The 27288-nt window shown below is 38.2% G+C and overlaps 1 protein-coding gene across 1 annotated transcript in view; it reads left to right on the forward strand.

The window, feature by feature from the left end:
• Nucleotides 1-17823: 17823 nt before the first annotated feature.
• LOC131063578 (uncharacterized) overlaps nt 17824-27288 on the forward strand; it is a 69610-nt gene continuing 60145 nt past the window's right edge. Inside the window, exons 1-4 of the mRNA XM_057997437.2 lie at nt 17824-18156; nt 18243-18437; nt 18522-18644; nt 18773-18916. Of these exons, the coding sequence (XP_057853420.2) occupies nt 18073-18156; nt 18243-18437; nt 18522-18644; nt 18773-18916 (546 nt within the window). The 5' untranslated portion in view covers nt 17824-18072. The remainder of the gene's footprint in view (nt 18157-18242; nt 18438-18521; nt 18645-18772; nt 18917-27288) is intronic.

Here is a 27288-nt window from a genome sequence, read left to right on the forward strand (position 1 = left end):
TATATGACAGCTTTTTCATTCAATTTTCCAGGTTTACCTATCTTCGAGTAGGTGGTTTTGAGGGTGAACCGTTTAAGCTACCCAGATATGCCTTTGATAGCTATGTACTCATTGAAGTGAGCAGGCAATTGTCTCATATTGATAAGAAGTTAGGAACAAAGGGTGAATCTGGGGTTTCTTTTCCAATTGAACTTGGCTATTACAACTGTAAATCCGTGCCTGATGCTTTGAACTTGGAGCTGGAATTTAAGAAGATGAATTTGTAGCCTTATGTTGCTAGAAGGAAGTTTGAAAACAGGGGATATGTTGTGGAGAATCTAAATGCAGATGATCATTTCTATCATGAACCCCAATTGGAAGATTACTAGGAAATTTGTAGTGATGAGTACAAAGTAAGGAAGAGATTATGGTCGAGATTTACTCTAGAACAAGTAATTACCATGAGAATTCCCATCAATGTGTCTGGGGTGCAGGAAGATGTAGGGGGGGATGTTTTAGATCCTGAATTTAACAAGAAGGTTCAAGGGTAGCCGATTCTTGAGATTGACTGGGACACAAAGGAAGATGAAAACATTTAGGCCAAGACCTTCAATGTTATAAGGAGGACTGAAAAATGGTTAAGAGATTAGAAATTTAGAAAAGGATCATTCATGTCTTCCCATGAACTAACAGTCGGTTCGCATGCTGCAACTCAACTTCCTATTTCTATCGCTAACAAGATTGTTGATGTTGCAGGTGATACAAAGCCAGTTGTTGAAGAAATTCAACCCAGAAGATCAAAAAGGTCCCTACTGAGTTCTTCACCAGTCTGAGTGACTCATTCAAGAAGCAAAAAGAAGAGAAGAGAGCCAACATTGAGCCAAATTGTTATAGAACTGGATCCAAGTGAGGAAGTTGAAGTGATAATGGATCGATAGGAATTGAATAATCCTCCAGTATAAGATGTAGATACAGGTAAAGAACCAGAAGGTGAGTCAAATCCAATGAACACCCTAACTATTGTTGATTCCCCGAGTGCTCAGACAACTCCTCCATACAAAGAAACTTCAAGCACTCCGCGATGGTTAGGGGCTTCCATTGGGAAGAAACGTAGTGTTGTCCCAATCATAATCCCCATGGAAGATATGGTGAGCAAGTGCCTTGAAAAAGTGTCTAAGTCAAAGAAACTCAAAACACAGACAATGGTGGAGGTAGACGAGGCTACAGGTCATTGGATAGCTGAAATAGCTAAACCTATCCTAGGCAGAGATTCAGAGAAAGCTACTGAAGATGACTTCATAGTGGAGAAAATCGACTTGGGAGTTGCTTCACGGGCGGTTGATGTCAAGCACTTGGAATCCTCCACAAAGAGGATGATTTCAAGATCCTTTAAAGATGAAAAGGAGTTGAAACAGATCATCACCTAAATGGTTGAATACATTAATGCTATACACCATCCAAGTCCTCAACCCATGTCACAAATGACACTATCCTTTGATCTCAAATCTCTGATGAACCAAAAGATGTTAGATCAGGTTCAAAGAAATAAAATGGTGGTAGATAAGTTCGATGAATGGCTTGATATCATAATACAACAAGGTTCAGATTATATTGTCAGCTTGGTAAAAGTGTATGAAGATGTTGTAACCGTAAGTAAGGAGTTAGAACTAGAAGTTGTCACCTGGGAAAAGGAAAGGACTAAATGGGTGGCAGTACTTGCGCAAATGAACAATAAGCATAAATTCGGCGTAATGAAGTTCCTAGTTGAGAAACCCGTGGAGAGTTTGGATGACAATGTGCTTTATTTGTCGAGGAAAAATGTAGAATCACAAAATTCAATCATCAAACAAGGCCATGAGGAATCTACAAGGCTTCTTAAAGGGTTGATGGATCTGATCGACACAATGCAAAAAGATCTCAAGTGTATTGACATTCAACTCATGAAGGAAGATGCTCAAACAATTGAAGCTGCTGCAGACATGGAGAAGATCTTTAAGGAAAGAATGCAATTCATCAAGGAAACAAAGTCCTTGGCTACTGATGATTTCTCAAAGGCGGCTAGAATAGAGTCAATGCTCACAGTTTACTCTGATCATTTGGAGGTGCATAAAGCTAGGGTGTTGCAGGTAAATGTGGATAAGGAGGTCTGGAAGCAACACATCTTACATATTGGACTAGAGTATTTTCAAGTCATCTTGATTTTCTCAGCAACACATCTGGAGTAGTGTAACATGCGCAGTTCCATGACAAAGTAGGATAAATCAACGACCTCCTCTGCCATGTTGGAGTCCTAATCAGCTAATGGATGAGCTGCCAACCAATTTGCGGCTGTTGTTTATTTAGTTTCATCTGTTTTCAAGTAAGTGGTTTCTTTAGCTCTAGGTTAGAGTCAAAATTTTTAGTTATGATGTAACAAACTATTGGCCTGGAGCCTATTTATGTAAGTTTAAGTGAAGACCCGAAAAACTGTGGTTTGGAGGAACAGATTTGATTTCCTTGAATTTCTCAGAACTGATATTTCTTGTATTTGAATGAAAATTCTATTTTGATGCAATCTTTAAAATCTGTGTGTTTGAAGGATTAGCGATCTCTATTGGGATATATGTTGATGTGTGAAATATTTCATTTCATTTCCCAGTTCTCTTTGTGTTTTTGGATTCATTGATTTTCGTCGTTTATAGGTAATCTTCATTGTTGTTTGAATGACATTGACCCTCCTTGTCCTATGAGACATGAGAGAGAATCGATAAGTGTTTACACTGCATTGAGTTTACTTTATTTTGGGTTTATGGAATGAACAGGTGTGGCAGTAGAAGTCTGTGAACTCTACATTTGAAATAGATATTCAATAATATTCTTTACAGTCTTCATAGCATTCTTTTGTGTTGATGAATGAATGTGAATGCCTTTCGCTTTTTTTGGTGAAAAGTCCATTTATTTCTAAATTTTATGTATAAAAATTCATTGTAAATCTCATGAGGAGCTGCCCTCTAATGCAGAGGATGAACCTTAAATTGGTTCACCCAACTATTGGTTCATTTTTTTTCCTTTCATAAAAAGGATGTGCAAGAGTCATATTGTAATTTAAATATAATTTAAAGAAAGGGGCAAATCTGTTAACCAACAAGGCATTATCGAGATTTAAAAGTAACTGACCAATAGGATCAATTTGGACATCTGTCTCATCGGGTTGATCGACCATGTTATCAGCAAGGACAATCAGATCAAACAAGTTATAATTGATAGGAACACTTTCAAACATGATATGACTAACCCCTGAATCAGTATCTGTTTCAGGTTTAGAAAATCCCATTCCAAACTAAGAAGGTTGTTGTTCCATAGCTTGATGGGATTTAGATCAAGTGATAACGAGCATGAAATGTGAGAGGAGATGAGAAGATGATGAAGATGCAGAACTGAAATCAAGGATTTGATAAACTGTCTGATTTGATCAATGTTGGTAAGAGATGAACTCAATGATTGATTCAGAGACAAATCGATTAAGGAACCAAATAATCAAAGCACGATTGGATGACGTCTGAATAAATTAGTGCGATACTGAGGATAGTTAAGAGGATACACTCAAGCAACAAGATATATCAAAGTGAATCAAACCTCTCGCTCAAGGTGATAAGATCATGATGAAATAAAGATGCAACTCTAGACATGATATAGTCATAGAGTTGATGTTGATTTGTCACAAAAAAAGAAAGAAAAGATGCAGACTATTGTGATTTGAGAAAATGAGAATGAAAAGAATTGAATTGTCTGATTTGATTAAGTTGATAAAACTGATTGGTGGACTTAATTGTAGTACCAAATGATTAATAAAAAAGATAAGGATCAGAAAGCGAAAGATGGAGTCGTGCGGGTGGGAGTCACAGAGGGCCAAGCTAGGGCATTGATGCCCTAGCTTGTGATCGAGCATGCATGCAGGGTGTCGAGGGTGCACAGTGGAGGTCTGTGCAGAGCGGGGAATAGTCAAGGGAGCAGGGGAGTCATGTCGTGGGCTGTGGGAGTGTGCAGGTTGTGCGACTCAGGAGTTTTTTCAAGCAGGCCAAGGGTTTCCAGTGGGGTTGGGGGCCTCGTTTGGACCTCCATCCCAGGGGTGCTTGGAAGGGGTGGAGTTTTGGGTGCAGTTCAGTCTAGTGGGCCCCTTTGGGGTGTGGGTTCCTTTCTTCTTGAGATCTAATGTCGAGTATTAGCAGTGAGGCCTCGAAGGTACCACTTGCCATGGATTTTCATGCTGCGGTGGGCTCAAAATCCCCATCCCAGAGCATGAAGACTTTTAAAAATAACCTTTTCTCCTCAAATTCGAGGTCTGGTAGTACTGGTAGCTCTCGCATTTTGAAGGTTAATGGTTGCTTGGAGAGATGCAGTGAGAGGTCGAAGCTAGTTATTCCTCCAGAGATGATAGTCGAAGAAGTTGAGTACTTTTAAAAATGCTATATTGCAATTTTTTGGGAATGAGGGTTTCCTTGCAGTTTTTGGAAAACTGGGCGCAGAGGACTTGGGCTCCGGAAGGGGAAATGGAGATTATGATGCTGGCAAACAACTACTTTATGGTTACCTTCAACTACATGGAGGATAGCAATAGGGTTTTTGAAGGAGGCTCATATTTTTACAACCAGGTGGAGTTGTTCATCAAACCTTGGCATGCAGGGTTTAACCCTTCGGAGGAGCTCTCGAATAGGGTTCCAGTATGGATTCGTTTACCACGCTTTCCAATGGAATTTTGTCGGGAGGATGTGCTCTGGATGCTTGTTGCATTGCTTGGGAAGCCAGTAGGATCTTCAACACAAACCTTGGGGAGAAAGGTAATGACCTTTGCGCATATTTGTGTTGAAATTGATCTTAGTAAACCTATTCCAGATGCTATAGATATGTGTGTGGGTTCTTATTCATGGGTTCAACAATTAGATTATGAGACTTTACCATTTTGGTGTTGTTTGTGTCATGAGTATGGGCATTTATAGCGCAAGTGTCCTAGATATAAACCGGTGGAGCGCCAACCTCAGAGGCTGGCCCATAGCCTAGATGGGGCTGATAAAGGAAAAGTTGCTATGACGGTCGAGGGTGTGGGTGTTGATAGTTTTGTCTCAGTTAAGACAAAGAACGAGAATTGAGGAAAAAAGAGGCCCCTTCAAGAGAGACAGGAGGAGGATACCTTTAATAGATTCGAGGCCTTGGATGACCTTAGCTAGCAGGAGGTGAACCGGGGGTTTACCCCTTTGGACCAAGGAGCTTCAGGGGGGCTCCAGAAAGAGTGATTGAGGACCCTTCCTAGGCTCTGCAAGTGGTTGGAAGCCAACATATGGAGATGGATCAGCCAGTAGGGGTCCAGTTGGGACTCACTTCTGTTTTGGAGGTGAATTTAGTTTTGGGGGAGGGCTCTTCGATAGCTCTGAAATTGGATCCATCTGGGGGTAAAAGTAATAAGCCCTCTGCTCACCTGGGTCTTCATCAGAAAGATATTAAGAAAAGTGCTTCGGAGAAGATCTCAAAGGTTGGCAGAAAGAAGGATTTGGAGAAGATCAAATTGATGGGAGAGAATTTGGTTGAGTCGGGGTCAGTAAAGACTCTGGATTCTCGCTTTTCCAATCCTCCAAAATGATTGTGCTTTCATGGAATGTGAGGGGCTTGAACAATGGCCCTAGACAAAAAGTTGTTCGGGATTTGATTAGGAATCATTCACTCGATGTCCTATTCTTGCAAGAAACTAAACTCTTGGTGGAGAGTATGATGGGTCTGGTGCCAAAGCTATGGGGTCGAGGCGAGTGTTAGTGTATTGGGGCAACGGGTTCCTCTGGTGGGGTGGCCTATCTTTGGAACCCTTTAAGGTTTCACCCTGTCTGGTGGGTTGCCTCCAGGTCTTCGTTATCTGGGATTGTCTCAAGTATTGAGACTGGAGAACTCATCTTGTTTTCTAACATCTATGCCCCTACTGATCTTCAAGGTAAGCAGAACTTATGGTCTCATATTTCTTGTATGCGAGGGCTAGTCCCTTTTCATCCTTCGATTATGGCGGGAGATTTCAATGCCATCCTTGAGTTGAGTGAGAAGAAGGGGGGTGTTATGCATTTGGAACCTTCTTCTATCCTTTTTCAAGATAGTATATCTTCGTTACATCTTGTTGACATTAAGCCTGGTAATGGTTTGTTCACTTGGAACAATAGGAGGGTGGGGGAGTATTAGATTGCGGAGAGGTTGGACCATTTTCTGGTTTCTAGTTTTTTGGATTGGTGGGGGGTGGACCACAAGTTCTGAGATTATTGAATGGAGAGGGTCAAACCACTGGCCCATCAAGTTGGTTTCCTCCTCGGCTTGAGTCACTCGCTCTCCTTCATTCAAATTCCAACTTATGTGGCTTTGGGATCCTGCTTTGTAGGCTCTTGTAGCAGAGTGGTGAAGGAAAGGGAGGCCGACCTTTGGTACTGCTATGTACACTTTTACCAAGCAACTGCAATTTATTAAGTTTCAGCTTAAACAATGGAACCGTCAGGGTTTTGGGAACATTTTTCAGGCTAAGAAAGTTGCTCAAGTTGTGCTGAATGGCATCACCAGTGAAATCAGAGAGAATGGTTTGTCTAAGGCCTTGCTTAGGGAGGAAGATAGGGCTTTCAAGGTGGTAGAGGAGTGGGAGCTTAGGGAAGAAATATACTGGAAATAGAGAGCTCGTATTGATTGGCTTCAGGTGGGGGATAAGAACACTGCTTTCTTCTTCAACTCAGTGAAAGCATGAAGACATGGAAATTCCATCCCTGTTGTAGTCAATGATAGAGGTGAATAGTGTTTATCCTTGCAGGAGATCTCTAGGGAGTCATTACAATATTTCCGGTCCCTATTCAGTGAAGACTCTCAAGGGGAATCGGTGTAGGAGAATCAGGTTCTTGCTTGCATTCCTTCTCTTGTCACCAGGGAGATGAATGAGCAACTTTTGGGTACTATTTTGGTGGAAGAACTTGAGAGGATTGTTTTTCACATGAGGAAAGGAAAAGCCCCTGGACCGGATGGGTTCTTGGTTGAATTCTTTCAAGAGTTCTGGGATATCATCAAACTGGACTTACTAGAAGTAGTCCAGGAGTCTCAGAAGAATAAGCAGATGCTTCGGGATTTGAATGCGACCTTCATCTCTCTAATCCCCAAGTGTGATGGGGCCGACAGGTTAGGCCAGTTCCACCCTATATCTCTCTGCAATGTGATTTATAAGATCATCTCCAAGCTGATAGCAGATAGGTTGAAGAAGTGTCTACGAGATGTTATTTCTGAGGAGCAGAGTGGGTTTGTGGAAGGATGCTAAATTTTGGATGGAGTGGTCATTGCTACGGAGACCATTCATTCCATGGCAACCTCCAAGGAAAAATATATGTTTATCAAGCTAGATATGGCTAAGGCTTACGATAGAGTTCGATGGTCCTTCCTCCCGAAGATCCTTAGGGCTTTTGGCTTTGCTAATGAATGGATCAAATGGGTTATGAGTTGTGTTATGTCTACTTCCTTCTTTGTGCTAATTAATGGAGATCATATTGAGCTATTTGGTGCTTATAGGGGTCTTCGCCAGGGGGACCCCCTCTCCCCTTATTTATTTATTCTCCTGGCTGAGGGTTTGGGGAGGCCGATCAAGTATAATGTGGGTCTGGGTATTATTCAGGGCTGGAGTTAGGGTAATGCTTTGCAATCACAGTCTCACTTATAGTTTTTTGATGACATGACCCTTATGGGACTTGCTCGGATTAGAGAAGCTACTAATTTGTGTAAGATCTTGGATGTTTATCTTGCGGCTTCGGGCCAGATGATCAAGGAGGATAAATCTTCTATCCTCTTTTTCAACACTCATGGAACTATTCAAAGGAGGATTGCTCTTATCTTAAGATTCCAAGTTGGCTCTCTACCCTTGACCTATTTGGGTATCCCTATTTCTCCTGGGAACCCTCCTAGGGAGTCATGGCAGTGTATCTTGGATAAATTTTGACGAAGGTTACACATTGGACTCACAGGTGGTTATCATTTGTTGGGAGGGTTCAACTTATTCAGTCAGTGGTTCAGGCTCTTCCAATTTATCATTGTATGCTTCAGGTGGCTCCTAAGTGGTTCTTGAAGGGTTTGGACTCCCTGGCCGAACAATTCTTATGGGCAGGCAATCTGTCATCTTCCAAATGGAGTCTTGTCAATTGGGACTTGTTGTGTAGCCTGAAGCAGTCGAGGGGGGCTTGGCTTAAGGCAGTCTATCTTATTTAGGGAAGCTCTGGCGGCTAAACTATATTGGAGGTGCCGTGTTCAGCAGGATCGAGGCTGGGCTAGGATTTTGGCCATCAAATATATGCAGAGGATCTCGATGGAGGAATTCCCTAGATATCTGCTTGAGGGAAAAGGTTCAATAGTCTGGTAAACTCTCAAGAGGGGGGCTTCTCTCATTAAGGTAGGTCTCTTTTGGATTTGCAAGAGGGGGGAAGAGGTCCTCTTCTGGAACGATTCTTGGGATGGATACCCTCCCATCCTTGACCAGTTTCCTAACCTTGGGAATCTGTGCCAGAGATTTCTGGAGGTAGGGTGGTCAAGGGTGAGTGACTTCAAGGCTGTTTATAGGTGCGGGTGGCTGGATTTGGACAATGGAAGGCTCCTAATGAGTGGCCACTTGTTGGGATGGAGGAAGAGTGTGCAGAGTTACATGGCATTCTGGTGAGTAGACACTGTAGTTCCCTCAAAGGTAGGGATGGACTTGCTTGGTATCCAAATCCTAAGGGCATCTTTACTGTGGCTAGTGGTTACCAGGAACTTTTGAACCGAAGACTGGAGGGAAGAGAGGTGCGCTGGTGGAAACAGGTGTGGAATAAATTTTCTTGGCCGAAGTGTAGCTGCTTTGCTTGGACTTTGGCTTTGAATAGATGCTTAACATGGGACAACATCCGCAAGCAGGGATTCTTGGGGCCTTCTATTTGTGTTTTTTGTGGTAATAGGGAAGAAGATTTCTCTCACCTATTCTTCAGATGTCCCTTCTCTATGCTTATTTGGCACTATTGGTGGGGGCGTGGAAGCACCCTTATGTTCATGCAGATTCTCTGGTGGAATTCTGGAGCAGCTTGGGCAGACCTCCTATATTGTCCTCCTTCCTCCAGACTGTCTGGTATATTGGGCCCATTTTCATTTTGTGGCAGATCTGGCTCGAGAGGAACAGGAGGATCTTTCGTGAGGTTAGATTGGTTGTTCAACAAGTGTGAAATAGAATAATTGTTATGATTTGGGAGACGGTGGAAGCTAAATGTGAGGTGAACTTTCCTCTTGGTAAAGAAGAGGTAGAGACTTTGAGTAGGTTGGGTTTGCAGGAGTTATCTCCCGCCTCCGCTTGTGTCAGAAGAGGTAGACGTGCTATGAAGAAGGTTCAAAGGGTGGGAAGGTGGTTACCTCCTCAGGATGAGTTTATCAAGATTAACACTGATGGCTCCTCTAGGGGTAACCCAGGCCTTGCTAGAGTTGGTGGGGTTGGTAGGAATAGTTTGGGGGAGGTGGTTTTCCTCTTTTCGGTTCATAAAAGATGGCAGTCTAATAATTTATGGAGGGATTTGCGATTCTCTATGCCCTAGAGCGTGCTTGGGAGTTGGGTCGAAGGAAGGTTATTTGCGAATTGGATTCGCAAATTGTTGTTAACTTGTTGACTGAGAAGAAGGTGTGTGGGATTCAGTGGCAGTTGGTAGGGATTGTTCAGCAGATTCTTCAAATTAGTTCTTTAATGGAGCAGGTGTCTTTCATCCACATTCCTCGTGATTAAATAGAGCAGCTGATTGCCTGGCTAAGTGGGCCTCAGATCATGGTAGTGATTGGAAAGTTGAAGGTTGGGAGCATCTCTCCTTGGATTATTGTCAGGACCTGCAAAAGATTTTTGTTGAGGACATGGATAGACACGAAGTTGGCTGATCTGGGGCTGGTTTTGTGGTTCTTTTTGGGGCCTCGGGACTCTAGTTCTCTTTATAATTCTTGTGTCTGATTTTCAATAAAGTTTTTACCCCTTTATTTAAAAAAAAGATAAGGATCAATTTGATTGAAATGATGTAATATGATTGGTGACTCAACTGATCAAATAAGGAAATCTGACTTTGATGAAAAGATTTAAGTGAAGATTGATGATGATAGAGAATGCAAAAGTTCAAGATGAGGATAATGGTGATAGAGAATGCAAAAGTTTAAGATGAGGATGAGGATGATGATGCAAGCAAAGAATGATGACCAAGATCTGATTAATGATTGGGATGTTCAAATGCAATGAGATAAACCACACCCTAGAGATAGATGATAATAATGACACAAGGATTGAAATGATGACTAAAGTGATGACTTCCAATTGAGATCATAAAATTTATTACGCAAGTCATGACCTTAGTAGACAATAATAACGATGTTAGATTTGCAATGATGACCAAAGTTATGACCAACAACTGAGATGATAAGAGAGACCATGCAAGTCAAAAAACCCTAGTAGACGATAATGATGACACCAAATTTAAAATGGTGTCCACCAGGGGTATGACTAATAACTGCAATAATAGAAGTGAACATGCAAGTCACAAACCCTAATAGATGATAATAACGATGTCAGATTTGAAATGATGACCAAGATGAATTAGTTTGTCACTAGACTAAGGTAATTTCAACAGCATAACGAGACAATTGGCACAAATTCATTAGAATGAGAGGACAATTTGTTGAAGGACAAGACCAAACTAGGACCTAGTGACGTGAGATGTTTGATATATTGAATTGATTTTTGACAAGATAGTTTTGACACCAAACATGGCAAACATGCAAGTATGAAAATGAAAAGCAATCATGCACTTCCTAGGTTGGTAAAGAGATAATGCTTGTTGAATCCCCTAGCCTAGAATACCACATTCAACATGATAGATAGAAGCTTGACAGAATTAGATTCATTTCACAACACACACTTCTCGGGTGTGCCAAGCTTCAAATTTATAAAGATCCTAAGATCTCAAGAATTTTTTTTATCTCAAATTGAGGGGTACATGAGGGGTATATTCAGCATGCACATATCATAATGCTTGAGTCAACAAATAGAGGATTTTGGAAAATCTAAAACAATGGTTCATAGTACGAGATTCTCTTTCAGGGGTCCATGTACGCTCTCTCCCTCAGGAGGCTTCCTTCCTATAGAACATATGTATTGGGGAAGTCAGCGTAGGTAGGCAATTAACACCTATTATGAAGACTTTCATCCCACATATTTTATATAGCGGCTGAGAAGTGACTAGGCCTTAGCCCATTATCGCTTGGGTTGTTCTCCCCTCACCCGACCTTATAGGCTACTCGGGGGGACAAGCCCTCTACATACTAAAATGAAAATGAGTGTTTCTAACACTTTTCTCATGCACCCAGGACCACGAGGGCCAAGGGGAGAGGGTAGTGTGTATCAACTATGGGATCATTCACATGCACAAATGTTCCCAAGGAAAGCAAACACAAAAGATATATGTTCTTTTTAATGCCCAAATTCAAATGTTGTTTACTCTAAAAAGAAAACACTCTCCTAATCTACCTCTGCAAGCAAATAGTTAGAAGTCTAATATTTGTCTTTGACTGATTGAAACATCTCTACAAGCAAAATGATTAGTAGTTTGGGGTTCTTATTGTCTTTGACAACTTGAAAAACCTTGGCAAGCACTCTCTTTTTACCACACACTGCAGACAGAGCATCAGTAACACCAAAAAACCTTGAGAATAGAGACAAATCTGAAATAGAATTGCATTACATTGACCAAACGAATGCAAAATGATATATGGACGAATGCGACATGTTGTCAATACTAATTTAAATTTCTGGCAGTACAAATGCGAATTTCTGTTAGTACTAATGCGACATGATATCAATCCTAATGGAACACGGAATCAGGACGAATGCAACATGCTTAACTATGCAAAACAAAAATTAATATTTTGCAAATAGATTGATAAATTTTTCACATATCAGGGTTAGTAGTATAAGTGGAATCTTGGGAGCATGCTATATTTCTAAATATAAGCTAGGACCCATTTTTCATATTCCAAATATTTGATTTGTGCCTCCTCCTCTTTAATCAACTGTTTTGCCCTCAACACCCTAGCGTATTGTTTCTGCAACTTCCTGCATTCTGCCCATTCTTGATATCCTACAAATTTGATTTTAACTTTGCGAGCCATGGATTAACACATTGAAAATCTATATTCTTCCCTGCTTAGAAAAAAATTCAAATTTGGAAATGAACAGATATCAGGAATATAGAGGTGACACCAAAACTAGCAGAAACGGCATATGAAAAAGTTCATTTTTACCTAGATGAATGCAACATGCTACAAGGATGAATACGACATGATTACTAAATGAATGCACAATGTTAACTAGATGAATGCAAAATTTTGCATAGACTAATGCAAATTTCTACGTATACGTATGTGAAATTCTATTAACAGGGTGCAAATCTGTACAAAAACCTGTAAAATGAATTTATGAGAGTGCAATTTTTTGCCTTCCAGTATCAAAATACATGCAAACAAAATTACTCAAACAACATAAAACAATTAGATCGACCCATGAAGTGGGTTCCATCGGGCATGTCAGAAAATATGTGAAGAAAATTGTGCGCGAATACAAGTGATTGAAATACCTACAATGACAACCAAGCAAACACAATTAGCTCAAACACATCAAGATAGGGATGTTAGAAATAAATGAATAAAGCATAAATGACATAAAAACCATAAGATGCGAACTCTATTCAACTCCTTGATTTGAATATCCCATGGTAGGATGTGTGCTCATGATGTAGCTTGTGCTCAATGTTGCTCCACAATGTGTGATTTGAAGATGAGATTCAAGATATGAAGATAGGATGAGATTATGGGATATGATGATAAAATTTTGCATTATGAGGGCGTGATTGCAATAAAATAAATGAAATTTGGCATTATAGAGTTATAAGTGTTTGAAAGTGGAGGATTTTCTTGAAAAAGAGGGGGGATTAAATAGGAGTTGGAAGGAGAGGAAGGGATTGTGCAAATGCAACACTTGTCCTTAAGGAGGACAATTGGTAATCCTAAGAATGCCATGTGGAATACGATTCCATACTTGTCCTCAAAAAGGACAAGTGACTCAACAAAGGAGGACAAGTGTCCCCAAGAGGGACAAATGTCAAAAGGGGCTTGACATGTGTCCTCAAGGATACATGTCCATTTTGGGAGGAAGCCACCCATAAATTGGTTTCAATTTCCTAATATTTAGGAAATTAGGGAACGTGCACACACATGTGAGGGGAGAGGTTAGAGAGGATAAGGTTGGTTAGGTGGATAAGGTTAGTTAGGAGGATAGGGTTGGTTAGAACCCATGAGGTTAGATTAGAAGGGTGGTGAAAGTCAGGAGACATGCGATCTAAATGGGATATTTGAATTAATAAAATTCAAATAAGGGAATGAAAAAGGGGAATTAATTAATTTGATTAATTAATTCAAGGATTGGAAAAGGGAGAATTAATTAATTCAAGGGATTGGAAAGGGAGGAATTAATTAATTGGATCAATTAATTCAAGGGTTGGAAATTGAGAATTACTTAATAGATTGATTAATTAATTGGCTAGTGGGGCATGGATTCATTAATTAAATTAATTTAGCCAAAATGGATATTAATTTTAATTGAATAACATATATTATTCAACTAATGCAAGTGACTTAGGAGATTTGATCTAATTGAATTAATCAGTAAAATTTAAGTGTCTACATTAATATTAATGCATGAGTGATAAAAATGATTAAATTTCATGGTTAAAATAATAATAACTTAGCTTAGAATACCAATCCACGACTAGAGTTGTGAAACCCTAAACACGTATATAGACCAAAATAGGGTTGCCTGACACAACGAGTTGACGAAAAACAAGGTCAACACAAGACAACCCAACTCAACTTACAGTTAGGGTTTTCAGATGGCATGAGTTCCTCTTCCATTTCCTCCCAACCTGATGATACTTCCCCTCCCTTCTTGGAGGATGACGAACTCCTACACACACTTGGCCAATTCAAACAGTTAGCCTAAAATCCTGTCATAATTTTGACATTGCAATATTATCAACAAAAGTAAAACATCTTATATGTCATCATGTTTAACATCAAAACATCAATGTAAAAGTTGTGAATCATCATTTCATCGTACTGAACATAAAATAACATTACTAAAAAAATAACAGGAAATATCTAGGGCACCATCACTCAATTATAACATGAAACATCTAGGGTACGAATAATATTGCGTAAATATAACATAAAAAAACTAGGACACAAATAACATGGCATAAATATAGCATAAAACAACTAGGGCACAAGTGGGATGTAACAATTTGTTTTTATTAATGTATGTTTGATGGTTGTTCGGTGTCGCTAGTTGTTCTATTCTAGTGGTTGTTTTCTGGTTGGTTGTTCACTGTTGTTAACTGTATGGGATTAGGGCCCTTCCGCTTAATCAAAACAATCCTTCATTAGTTATTAATAGTATATATATTATACTAATAACTATTATCTAGTTTTATTTTCAAGAATTCCATATACAAAATATCTACTTTGAAGTTGGATGGAGGAGGTCAAATAAAAGTATCTTGGCTCCCTTCCTCAAAAGGATATGTAAAATTAAATTTTGAAGGGGTAGTGTAGTGTGACCTAGGGTAGAAAAGTTGTGGTTTTATGATAAATAACTCACAAGGAGAGTTGCTATATGGTGGCTTTATTTTTCTCAACATTAGCACTAATAATGAGGCAGGACAAGAAGCCATAATGACAAGATTAGGAGTAGAAAAGTCACAAAATATAAAGAAATTGATAATGAAAGGATATTCAATGGTTGTAATTTATGTGATGATGAAGGGAAAAATTTTTGAGCTAGGAGTTGAATATTCATATAGGGGAGGCCCTCAATTTGAAATAAATTCTATACTCTATTAGGTTTTCTCATTGCAAAAGGAATTTTAACATTGTGGTGGCTTGTTTCTCTAATCAATGAGTGCAACATTTGTTGATTACAATAATATATGGTCATGGTTTGTATTCTTAGCCAAATTTAGAAATGGATATTTCTTTTAAATCTCCTTATGTATTTGAGGGGCTTCATGTTAAGGGTGTGTGTGTTTTCACATATGTTATTTTTTAAGGATTTGGGAGTAGTATTTGGGGTTTCTTTTCTCTTTGAGGTATGTAGGGCATTCTTATGCGTTATAAAGATGATTGATGACATGTATGATTAATATATTTCATTTAAGTGGTGGTGAAGAGATATGTTAGCATGAAAATGCTTGTATGATGCATTACTCACAATAATCGATGGAAGCAATTGCTAACAACAAGAAAGTGTAAAAGATGATTTCTTGGTTAAGTCTATGGGAAGAATCACAGAGCATATCTACTCATTTAATTTCATATCATGTAGGTTTCATTTGAAAGTAGATGGAAGGTTGTGGGGCATGTGAAGCAATAAAGTTATCATCATGACAACACTCTAAAAGTATGGATTTTCATTTGGCATAACACACTGCTTTTATGTCTTGAAGTGAGGTAGTGACCTAGAGTTTGGAGATTACAAAGCTTTGCTAAGGGTTCCTATCTATCTCAACATAGGTGCTATTAGTGGGGAACTAGGATAATCTTGTTTTGAATCTTAAGTTTGGTTCCTTGCCTCAGAATAAGAGTCAAGTATTGGTGCATCATAGAGTGTAATTGTTGAAGGATGGCATGTCAAATTGATGTTTACAATGTATTTTGCGTAGTGATTTGACCTTGCTAGGTTTAATAAAAAAATATCTTGGCAGATCAAACATTAAGAGATGGTTGTCACTTTAATTCATCGATCTAAGAGGCATTCACTATAAATTTAGTATTTTATCTCCATCATACCATAGTTTGTTTATGTCTCAAAATATTTCTTACTGGATAGTTCATAGAAATGTTGGTCCCAAATATCAATCTAGAACTTGGTGTAGATGTGTAAGCTATAGGAATTAAGGGTATTGGCTCAATGTCATATTCTTCTCAGGGGAGGAGATTAATTGAGTGCAATAGATGAAAACTTGTGATGTGAAATATGGATATTATGAGCCTACCGTGGAGACATTAATTAAGCATTATCTAAGCCACATATTCATTTTTATGGATAATTGGAGGGTGGTAGTGATTACACTATTCCCTTTTTTTGTGAATTCTTTATTAATTATTCTTAGTGTTCTCAAGAGATTTGCTATGGATTTCGATTCCCAATGCTAGTTGGTAATCATAGGGGACCATTAGCTAACAAAAACTGTGCCATGGGTAGAGTTGGTGGACTCTTAACAAACTCAACATGGTGGGAGGGAATGATGGAGTTTGGTGTAGTGGTTTGAACCTCTAGTTTGATCACAATGTTTTGTTTCTAGATTTTGTTGTTTCTTTGTGTTAGTATTTCAAAATTTTGAGGGGTGTCTAGGGTTGAAGGAGTTGGTGGTCATGACAACATCTTATGTATGCATGTATGTATGTTAGTTTTTGATAGTTGATGGTGACTTTTGGTAGCATTTATTTTGTCAGTAGTTCTTTTTAACTCTAGTAAGCTATACTGTTATCTTTATTATGGGTAGGGGCCCTATAAAACCTCCACTAATAAAAAAAATCACATAATTATAAAATATTAAAAATAAAATAAATCTTAAGCTCTATTATGAAAATAATGAAAGAAGCCATAAGAATTTTAATAAAAGTAATAGTCAATATGACTTTAGAATAATTTAACAATTATCATAATTAAAATTTTGAAAAACTATATAAACAACTACAATATATATTTACAATACAAAATTTAAACTTAAATTAGAAATAATTATTTTTTTGTTTAATAAAAAATTATTTTCACTATAAAAAGTAACTATAAATAGCACTCTTAATTGATTAGTAAAATAATATTTAGTATGTTTTAATTTTTAGGTTAGGCAAAATTTTAGGTCATTAAAATAATATTTAGTATGTTTTAATTTTTACGTCATTAAAATAGTAATTAAATAATCAATTTAGATTTAAAAGAAATAATTACTCCACATTTATACCATAAATGAAATACAATATTATATATATCCTTATCATATAATATTAAATCTATATAATACAATAATATAATCTAAAATATTGTATGAAAATTAAAATATCAATTATAAATAATAATATTACCCAAAATATACAATAATAAATCTATTATTAATAATTATATTAATTTTTTTATTAAATAATTATTAATAGAAATTAAGATTATTATTATTATTAATTTTATGTTATAATTTAAATAAATTATTATAGCTTAATCTATCATTTTTAATTATATTATAATTATAATTATAATTCTTATTTATTATTATAATTCTAAAATCATTATAATAATGATTAAGATTAAAATTAAGTTTATAATAAAATTTAGTGTTAGAATAAGGATTAAGATTAGGGTTAAAAATAAGCTTCAAATTATTTCTAATTTAACATTAAAGTTAGGCTTTGAATTAGTTATAAATAGTATTGTAATTTTATACCTAGCCCTCTTTATTATTGAATAAGCTTGGCTCAATAGAGAGGTCATAATGGAAGGACCTCATTTTTGGCATAAATGCATAGAAGAGTCCAAACCAATCAACAAAATAGTCCAACAAAAATTTGAACCTTAATGATAACATTAACAATATGAAAACTTAACTATCATACTAACAAGGACCCACTTTTTAGTTGATTATTATTATGACTTTAAGTTTTTCTAATATTATTTGTTTTAAAAAAAAATAAAAACAGAAAAGAATTAAAAATCCAAGGCAGAGGCACATCCCTCCATAACTTGACCAGGAAAAATGGAAAGAGCCGACTTCTGTGCGAAAATGAAAGATTCAACGGTAAGAATAACTTGCAAGTGGAAAACATTACTTTTAAAAAGAGAATGTCCATTGTAAATGAAGTACGACACTTCATAAACACGTGCAGACAGGCACGAGGTTACGTATAGGAGAGCAAATAATGGTGAATTAAGTACTGTGAATCACCTGGAGAATTCAAAGAAAGATTTTGGGAATGGATAACCAAAACGCACCTTCTCCCTTCGCAAGGATATCATTACCTCCATGGATGAACAACGCCTTGCACAAAGTGATGCAGGTAAATAAGATTACATGAATTTACACTATTAGACAAGGTAGTTAATGCATGACTTGTTTATTGCTCTTCTTGTCTTCTCTGATCAGGATGGTCAGGCATGTGTGAAGTCAATGTCTAGTCAATTGCACAAGCTAGGATGCCCTCCAAGGAAGGATGGAGTAAATGCAAAACCCACAAAGGGAAGAGAGCCGAAGGCTTTGGATTTCAAGGCCAAATTGGCAAAACAATTACAAGCCTGGAGGGAAAACAATGAATGGGTTGACACATCTCCGAAAATAGAGGTATTCTGTGCCTTTTCTCACATAGTTATGGTAATGTAAAGATGGAATGCTCTTAAAATTGTAATTTTGAGGTGGGTTAAACAGGTTACCGTCCCTAAAGGTACCCTCTGCAATCTGAAGGCCATTGTTCAAGTTGGGTTGCCACCAGATGCAGTGTTCGACATTGTTATTGATCCAGAAAACAAGAGGGTATTCAAAAACATCAAGGTATGCAGTTACCCTTTTATCTGGATGGGCACCCTGCTGTATGGTTTTTGTGATCTATATATAGAAAGTAAATTGTTTTGGTAACTGATTGTTAAATGCTTTATGCACTTGTTGGGATTTGTGCTCAGGAAGTAACATATAGGAAGGTTTTGGAAGATGATGGATATCGCCAATTGGTTGAGGTTGAGCAAGCTGCAATGTGGAGGTTTCTTTGGTGGTCTGGAACAATAGCTGTCAGAGTTTATGTTGATCAGGACAGGCGCAATCATATAGTAAGTAACTAAGACACACCATTTAGTTGATAAAATGCCCCCATCTGTTTTTTTGTTAAGTTTCTTCACAATGCTGCTTTGACATTGATTCAAAGATTTTATGGACCGTGGGAGACTTGCAGACAATGTAGGCAAATTTTGAAGAGGCAAATTCTCATGGATTATGGAAATCTACTAGGATTGAGCTATTTTTATTCAATAGATATGTCAGTTGCGATCTACACCTTTGAGCACAAGAAAATGGATATAGAAATATGAGGACATCAAAACAAGCAGAGAGCACCCTAGAAATGTTGAACATCAGAGTTAGTAGAATAATTTTATAATTTACAGGAGTGCCATTTGCACCTTTTGAACATTGCAGGGGTTTCAAATTAGCAAGTTCATGCTTTTGTGTCTATTAGTTTATGTTTTACTGCGTCTATGATGGGGTCCGACACTGAAGTATGGTTAAAAAAACAAATTTAAAAATACCAGGATTTCGAATAACGTGTCAGAGGATTTTATATTCTAACCCTATGTCTAGGGTATAATTTGAATGAAATAACTTTGAGTAATCAAGCATGATACCGAACAGGCTAAATCTTGTTGTCATGGTACTGAATTTTGCTGCAGCAGGATCGTGACATAACTACAGATCACAAGCTATGGAGAAATCTAACCTTGACTCTGTTGCCTAGGAAATATTAAGTGAACATGGCAATTTTATAATTAGAACTTAAGAGTAATGTTGTTTTACAAAACTATTGAAAACTTTAGACCCTTTCAAGCTTGGTTGCTGTCCATCAATATGAAAGGTACTTCTGTTTTCTTATTTTTATAAATAGAGTAATAATTACAGGGGAATTAAGCTGCAGGCAGGCGCATTAAAATTGTTTTTATATCTTTGTAAACATTTATGTTGCTTATTGTGTCTATGACCACTTACTACCTTCTTGTTGGCTGAACCCAATGATTTCTATGCTGCTTGTTTTGTTCAAGCTTCTTGCAAGCATCAATTCATATTCACACCAATATTTCTGGTATTGGATGACAAGTTTTATACCGTTTTTCTTAACTTTCCAGACACATTGAAAAATAATGCATTTCTCAAGTGAGGTGGAAGCAGTTCTTGTAGGGGAAGGGCTAGCAGGCGTACATTAATTAAGGGGGCTTATTCTAGCAAGCTGATTAATTAACTGTTGTATTGTAGGGCTATTCTATTGGTTAGGGGTAGGGGGAGCCCCTACTATTCTTAGCCAGCAGGGGGTAGGGCCAGATTCTATATGCCTGTGGGGCAATTAATCAGCTTGCTACAATAAGGGGTCTAAGCTAGAGCTTAAAGCCAAATGATTCAATCTAAATTAGAGCATCACCAATTGATCTTTCAGAGTCAGGAAATAAAATATTCTAAGTTGCTGGTTCAGGCATGGGTTCACAGTTTCGTGTGCCAATTTTTACCTAGGTTGTAGTTGGATATGGCCATACAAAAATACATTAGATATTGAAAATATAAAAGAATAGCCATAATTGGCAAAAAAAAAACAGATAAACAAAATTTAGTACACAACAGAACTGATAATTGATAATTCAGTGTAAAATCTTAAAGAGAAATCAAAACAGTTTATATATGTTCAAAATACAAACTCGATACAAACCATCTAATTGCTTTTCAGTAAGAGCATTGCCATCATCAATCGGTTTATTAGAATTACATGGAGCATCAGTGCCACTCTCCCTAGCTGCAGTATGCATGTCCTGTGTAGCTGCTTCATGCCCCTCATTGTTGATTGAGCTAAGCAAATGTAATTATGCCAAGAGGTGTAACTACAGTGGCAGCAAGAGATGGAGTATGAGCATGTTAACAAAAACAATTAAAGAACCGACTATATTTAGAAAAAACTAAAACTATTAAATAAGTCTTAAATATACTAAAATAACTCGTAGTGAATACAAATAAAATAATTCTTAAATAATTTTAATCTAAAACATTTTTTAAAGTATAAATTCACTGTAAAATAGCTCTTAAATAAGTAAAAATAAAGAAAAATAAAATAACTTAAAAGTAATTCTAGTATACAAAATAAAAATAAAATGAAACAAAATAATTTACAAATAGTTCTAAAGTAAAATAAAATCACTTTAAAATAAATATAATAATTCAATATTCATCTCTTTTTAGGTAGATGCATTTAAGATATCTTTGCTACTATTACATACATATTCCTAGGTTATAGTGTTTTACAAATATTTGTTTTCTTTTAGAATTTGAACAGCATCTTGGAGATGAATTGAGTGTGCATATCTTGTTGATAAATATGTCTAGATTCAATTCTTGAGCCACTTTTTCCTTTCTTCATATTCATATCATTTGTGAGAGACATTGCTTCTAGAGTCTTTGTTAGGAGTTTTGAATATTTTTCATAATAGATGGTGATATTTTCTTGCATTGAATTTTGTGTTTCTCCAGCGGGAACTTCTTCTTCCCTTTGAATGAAAGTAGGATGAAGAGGTTTTTCAACAGTCCCAATTTGGGTTATGTTGACGTGTGTTTTGTGATCACGCTCAACACAAAATAAAGTTTTCCAATGGTCACTTTTCTCTCTCTTGATCAAAGTTCAATTGTATGTTAAGATTGCGATAAGTTCAAACAATTGACTCCAAGGTTCTGATTATTCCATGGATGTGACTCAGTTGGCTTGATGTGATATGCCGGTAATCCAAGGGGACTTACGCACACTTAAAGAAGATTAAACAATTTTACGACTTTCAAGGAATTTAATCACAAATGATTTGTCAATGAAAAAGCTCTTCTTTTTGGGATTTTTGATTTGAGAATGCTGAAAGTAAAATGAGAGAGGGTTTAGGGAAGCTATGCTAAAATCTAAGAACAAAGGAGACAATGGTTGCCCAAGTGAAATCAACCACACTTTGCTTTGCCAACTTCATACAACTACACAAAGGCGATGCAATCTTCAAAGGTTGTGCAAGAGATTTTCATAGCACCAATGAACACCATCAAAGAACAATGTTCATCTGATGATCGAAGTTAAATTTTCACATAAAATGGCTCAGACTAACCTTACACTGTTGATAACAATCAGCTAGCAACAAAAGGTATGAGAAAAAGATTTCACTCTAAACAATATCATCAATCCCATTCATCTAAATGCTTGAAATTAATCTACTCTAAGTGAGGAAAGCAAGACCATGCAAGCTACAAAACAGGACAAGTATAAACCATCAAAAGAACAATGTATATTATAGTTTACTGCTCCAATAGCTTATCGCAACAATCTTAGACAATCTCTCCTCTCTTTACAAATGAGGGGATTGTTGAGACATGGACCAGCTAGGACTCGAACCTAGGACCTTCCATACGTTGCTGGAGTGCTCTACCACTGAGCTACTGGCCCCTCTTGGACCAGTCCATCGTCGGACTGGGTGTGGCTTATTTCCAACACCAACACCCCCCCTTAAGCCACACCTCTCGTGTGCTTGGGGCTCCTAGCCTGGACCTGGCTCTAATACCATGTTTTAACCGCGACACTACATGTCCGAATGGGAGGTTGTCGTTGCTCTGATAAAGTATTCTGGCTCTGATACCATGTTGAGACATGGACCAGCTAGGACTCGAACCTAGGACCTTCCATACGCTGCTGGAGTGCTCTACCACTGAGCTACTGGCCCCTCTTGGACCAGTTCATCGTCGGTCCGAGTGTGGCTTATTTCCAACACCAATAGGGATCACCCCTTTATATAGGCCTCAAGCCTTGATTACATGCAAACCCTAATTAGGGTTTGACCCCAAAAGATTCCACACACATGATACAACAAGGTGGGAATAAACAATAAATGCCTATCATGCCCTTTTACAATAAATTCTTTCTTTCCCAAAATGGTGTCCACTGTGCATTAAATGCACCACTCCAAATTTGTCCAATGTCATAAATATTCTTCCATGCAAAAATCAGCCATAATGCCATAAATGCTCCATCATCTCCCAAATGTGACGGCTACATGCAAAAAGATGCTCCACTACCTTATTAATTACGACGGCTGCCATGCATTCTACCACCACTTGGTCAAATATTCTTGTCATGAATGTGCCACCATGTCATGCAATCAAAAGATTCTCGTCCGGAAATGGACGACCATTATCTCGCTCATTAATGGCATATGCAATGAATCTGGCGACGACTGTCTCCAATTCTCCTATGGAGACACTTGGCATGCTTTCCATCTTGAATTCCATCAAGGCAATTTCTTCTTCGCACTTGGAGAAAAACTTCTCCCAATCTTCCGCCAATTATTGAGTCCTCCACATTGTGTTGGAGAATAAGGAAACATTTTCTAGATGTGTGTTGGAAAACGATTCCACAAAGAAATACTTATGCAATCTGCTCCTAAGGAAGTCCATCGTCAACTCATCTTCAGTCACTCCTCTCGAAAATAGTGCCTCAACTACCTTAAGGATTTCTCCTTGTACTTTCCTGACTGAGTCTCTCAAAGAAGTAGACTCTCTGCTGAATCTTTCAAAATATTATTTTCTGGTGCAGATGACATAAAACCACCGTGGGAAATCATAAACATTGTTCTCCTGGACAACTTTCCTATCAATCAACGTTTGCCTAAGAATCTTCATTAGCTCTTCGAGTTGCGGAATAGTCAAGTCTTGGTAAATGTGCACATCTTCCCATGAACTAGTCACGACTTCAGCCTGTTTGGGATAGAAAGGATTCTGGAGTGAAGGCGAGCCAAGTTCTCAATCAATCCCCCTGCTGAAGTGAAAACGCCTTCCACCCACTCCTTAGAGCATCGAGCTCTCTTCCTTCTTCAGCGCCATCAACAAATTTCTTAGGAAGAGAGGAGGGAAGAACAAAGAACAAATCTTCCTCTCTAAGGGGATGTTTGAAACCCCACACATACTTGCACAAGGCCCAATTTTCGCTCTTTAGCCTTTTGCACTTTTCCTTCATCTTTTTCATTTTCTCCTTCATGGCCAGAGAAGATTTGTCAAAATTTTCCACTACCCATGTCGTGGATGCATGCCCCAAATTGACTTCCATGATCACATATTCATTAGGCGTGATCTCACTTCTGTCTTTGTCTACTATAGGCTCGACCAAGTGCACTGTTCTCAATCCGAATTCATCACATGTGATCTTATAAAATTTTCGGGCTGCCTTCTTTTTAGCGGGTTTATCCATCCTACTTAGAAGTCTCTCCAATTCCTGTGCGGGATCCATTTCCTCTTCGGACTCTCTTCTCATTCTTTCCCTGAGCCAATCAAGAGCGGCTGTAGGTTGATCCTGAACTTCCATGTGTACTTGCTCTTGTGAAACTTCCTCCATGTCTTCGAGAATGGTTTTGATGAAATCATTCTGATTTTGCTCTTTTGGATGTGGAGGAAATTCCTGCCTTTGATTTGCCAGTTGAACTAGTTTGTGAGAAGCACTGGCGCTGAGCATATCTTGTGCTGGTGCCTTATCAAAAATATTATCCCGAGGTTGACTTCTTGGAGCCTCCTGTGCAAACATCTCAACCTCCTGAATACTGGATGAACTGACTAGCGATTGCGCTTCTTCCACCCTTCTGTTGAGGCTCTTTCAGTTGAACTTCTGGCTGGACTTTCGGTTGGGCATCTTTCATCTTCCTTGTTTTGGACTTCTTAGGAACATTCATTTCTTTACTATGTCCAACTCCTTCTTGCTAGATTTCTCCTTCTTCAGCTTGGGCTTGCGATGATCCTTTTGTGGCGTCACTATGGGAATCCATATTCCCCATCAATTGGTAGCTCAGGCGAAGATTTGCTTCTTTTAGCATCCTGATGTGTCGATCAATCCAATGCCTTGTAAATTTCAGAACTGGCCTAGCAAAAACATCTAAATCATCAATTTCAGGTTCTGACCAATCCAGAACCTAGATGGGTGTATCCTTCAACTTTTCAAATCCTGGCTATATCACATCTTGATCTTCCTTCACCTAATCTGGCACCTGAATGATTTCACCAATTCTAATCATGTCAAGGGGCAATCTGGAAAACATTCTTTTCCTAATCTCAAGATCATCCTTGGCATTTGCCCAAAAACCCTCCAAGTGAAATTTGTGCCTGAACTTTATTTCGGCGACCATCCTGATTTTGTTATATGGATCAAAGTAGGATCTCGTCGTATGGAATGTCAAGTCATAAAATGCCAATTCTTCCATAGACTTTTCAGCCGCTGCCAATGACGGACACAATTCCACATAGTTGCCTACGACAATAGGGAATTCAATGGACAACTTTTTTTTCTTCTTCTGAATCATAAGCTGTCAATTGCCTAGTGAGTTCCAGCAACACCATTTTATCCAAGGGATATCTTGGTAATTTGTGCGGCTGAAAGGCAAATCCTTGGACCCGGATATAAGTAAATTTTGGAAACTGAATGTATAAGGCTCCAAATTTCTGTATTAGCGCCCTGGCCTCGGGCGACACTCTTGTGTGGAGTTCATTTACAACAATTTCGTTAAGTACATGGTGAAAGTGCCATTCACCAACTTGAAAGAATTGGTGTTGTACAGATGCAACTGGGGATAACACTCATAGACCTTAAACTGTCTTGGTCGACATCCCATGGGCCCCTTTCCTGGCAAGTCGTCGAAACTACCCATCCTTGCCAGCAAATAAATCACATACGAGCTCATGTAAAAGGATTGGGTTTGCTTCAACTTCATATTCTTCAAGTGTTCATGCACATAATGACAAATCAATCTTGCCCAATCCACTATCCCGTTGTTATTCATAACTTCACCAATGAAGAAGAACATCCAGGTTTCAAATGTGAAGGCATGTAGACATCCCATTATCCTATTCAGCATCATTACAAGGTCCGCGTACTCCTGCTTGAAGTCAAAACTAGTAATCTGTTGAGGCATCTTAGAAATATGTGGTCTTGACTTCTGCATCCAGGTTTTGTTGATCACCTCATCACATCTTTCAATACTAGACTCATATATTGCTGCTGCTCTATCCTTGAGTCTGTAAGTCATAGAATGATATGCCGAAATCCCAAAAGTTTCTCCAATAGCTTTGGCTGTCAGGTTAGTGTAATATTCCCCTTAATTTTTTTTTTGTTTTTAGCAATAAGAGTTACAAGCAAACACCATAACCCGTTAAGGTTAGAGAAATAATCCAAACTGCTGAAAGGGAACCCTTCCACCTTTTGTTCACCGAGAGCCCAATCTGGGAGGGTGAGAGCATACGGTGTTCCGGGGATCGTTAGCACCATCAATCAAACTGAAATTACAATGCACGGGCGGCAAGCCAGCCCCTTCTGCTTATCTAGCAGGATAGAAACTGAACTCTTGGTGTAAACCAGCCAAGGGAAATTACAAGAAATTGAAACTCAATCACTCTACCGTGTATTTCGGCAGGAGGACATTACATTAAGCTATCACTCTACCGCATATTTCAGCGGGAGGACAATTGCATAAAACTTATCACTTGACCACTTATTCAGTGGGAGGACTGAGTACATAAACTGAATTACAAAGCAAGAAGGCGGCTAAGTCAGCCTCTTCCACTTATGCAGTGGGAATTACAAATAAGAACAACAAGAATGATTGATCAGTACTACTGAAACAATCTTACAAAATAGAGATATGAGATAAGATAAGAAGCTTAATGCTGATCTCAAACAATCTACTATCAAAATCACACCACACTTGAACACTACTGCTGTTCTAATTCTGCAAGCTAGAAAACACACTATCCAATCACTACCGGAAACACCAAAACACTCATAACTTCCTCAAAACTAACCGGAATCACACCAAATAAAATGCAAATGACTAATATAACATAGGCAACCAATCCAATACCTCAAAATCGCAACTTGGAAGCCTCAAATGTGTTACACGCATCCCAAGGTAAGTCTGAAAATGGTGCTATAGCAGCAAACTTTGATTTGCAACCAAAAATTGTGATGACCACCAAAAGCCACACCAAGATAGGAGAATGATTGTCTTCCCAATACGCTTCCAAAGAGCCGATACCCAGAACAATGCAATTACTTAGTCAAGAGGTATGAGCAAAATATGGTTTCAGCAACTCCGCGACCAGCAACAAGGAAACACTCCAAAATCCACACAAAACTCTCCACAATTTGCAGAACACTCACAGACAACACTGGAATTACAGGAACACAGCTAGGTACTATCTTCCAAGTACAAAACTGAGACTTAGCTAGGAAGCCACACTTCGAAGCTCAGATTTTCAATCGCCAAACTGGCAGCATAACAATGCAATTTCATAAGATACCCAAAATGAGAGCCCAGGGCTCTTATTTGTAACTTCTTGCTCCACCAAATCAAATGCAAATGCACACAATACGCCCAAATTACATGTCCTC

This window comes from Cryptomeria japonica, chromosome 4 (genome assembly GCF_030272615.1).
Source record: "Cryptomeria japonica chromosome 4, Sugi_1.0, whole genome shotgun sequence".
Lineage (NCBI taxonomy): Eukaryota > Viridiplantae > Streptophyta > Pinopsida > Cupressales > Cupressaceae > Cryptomeria > Cryptomeria japonica.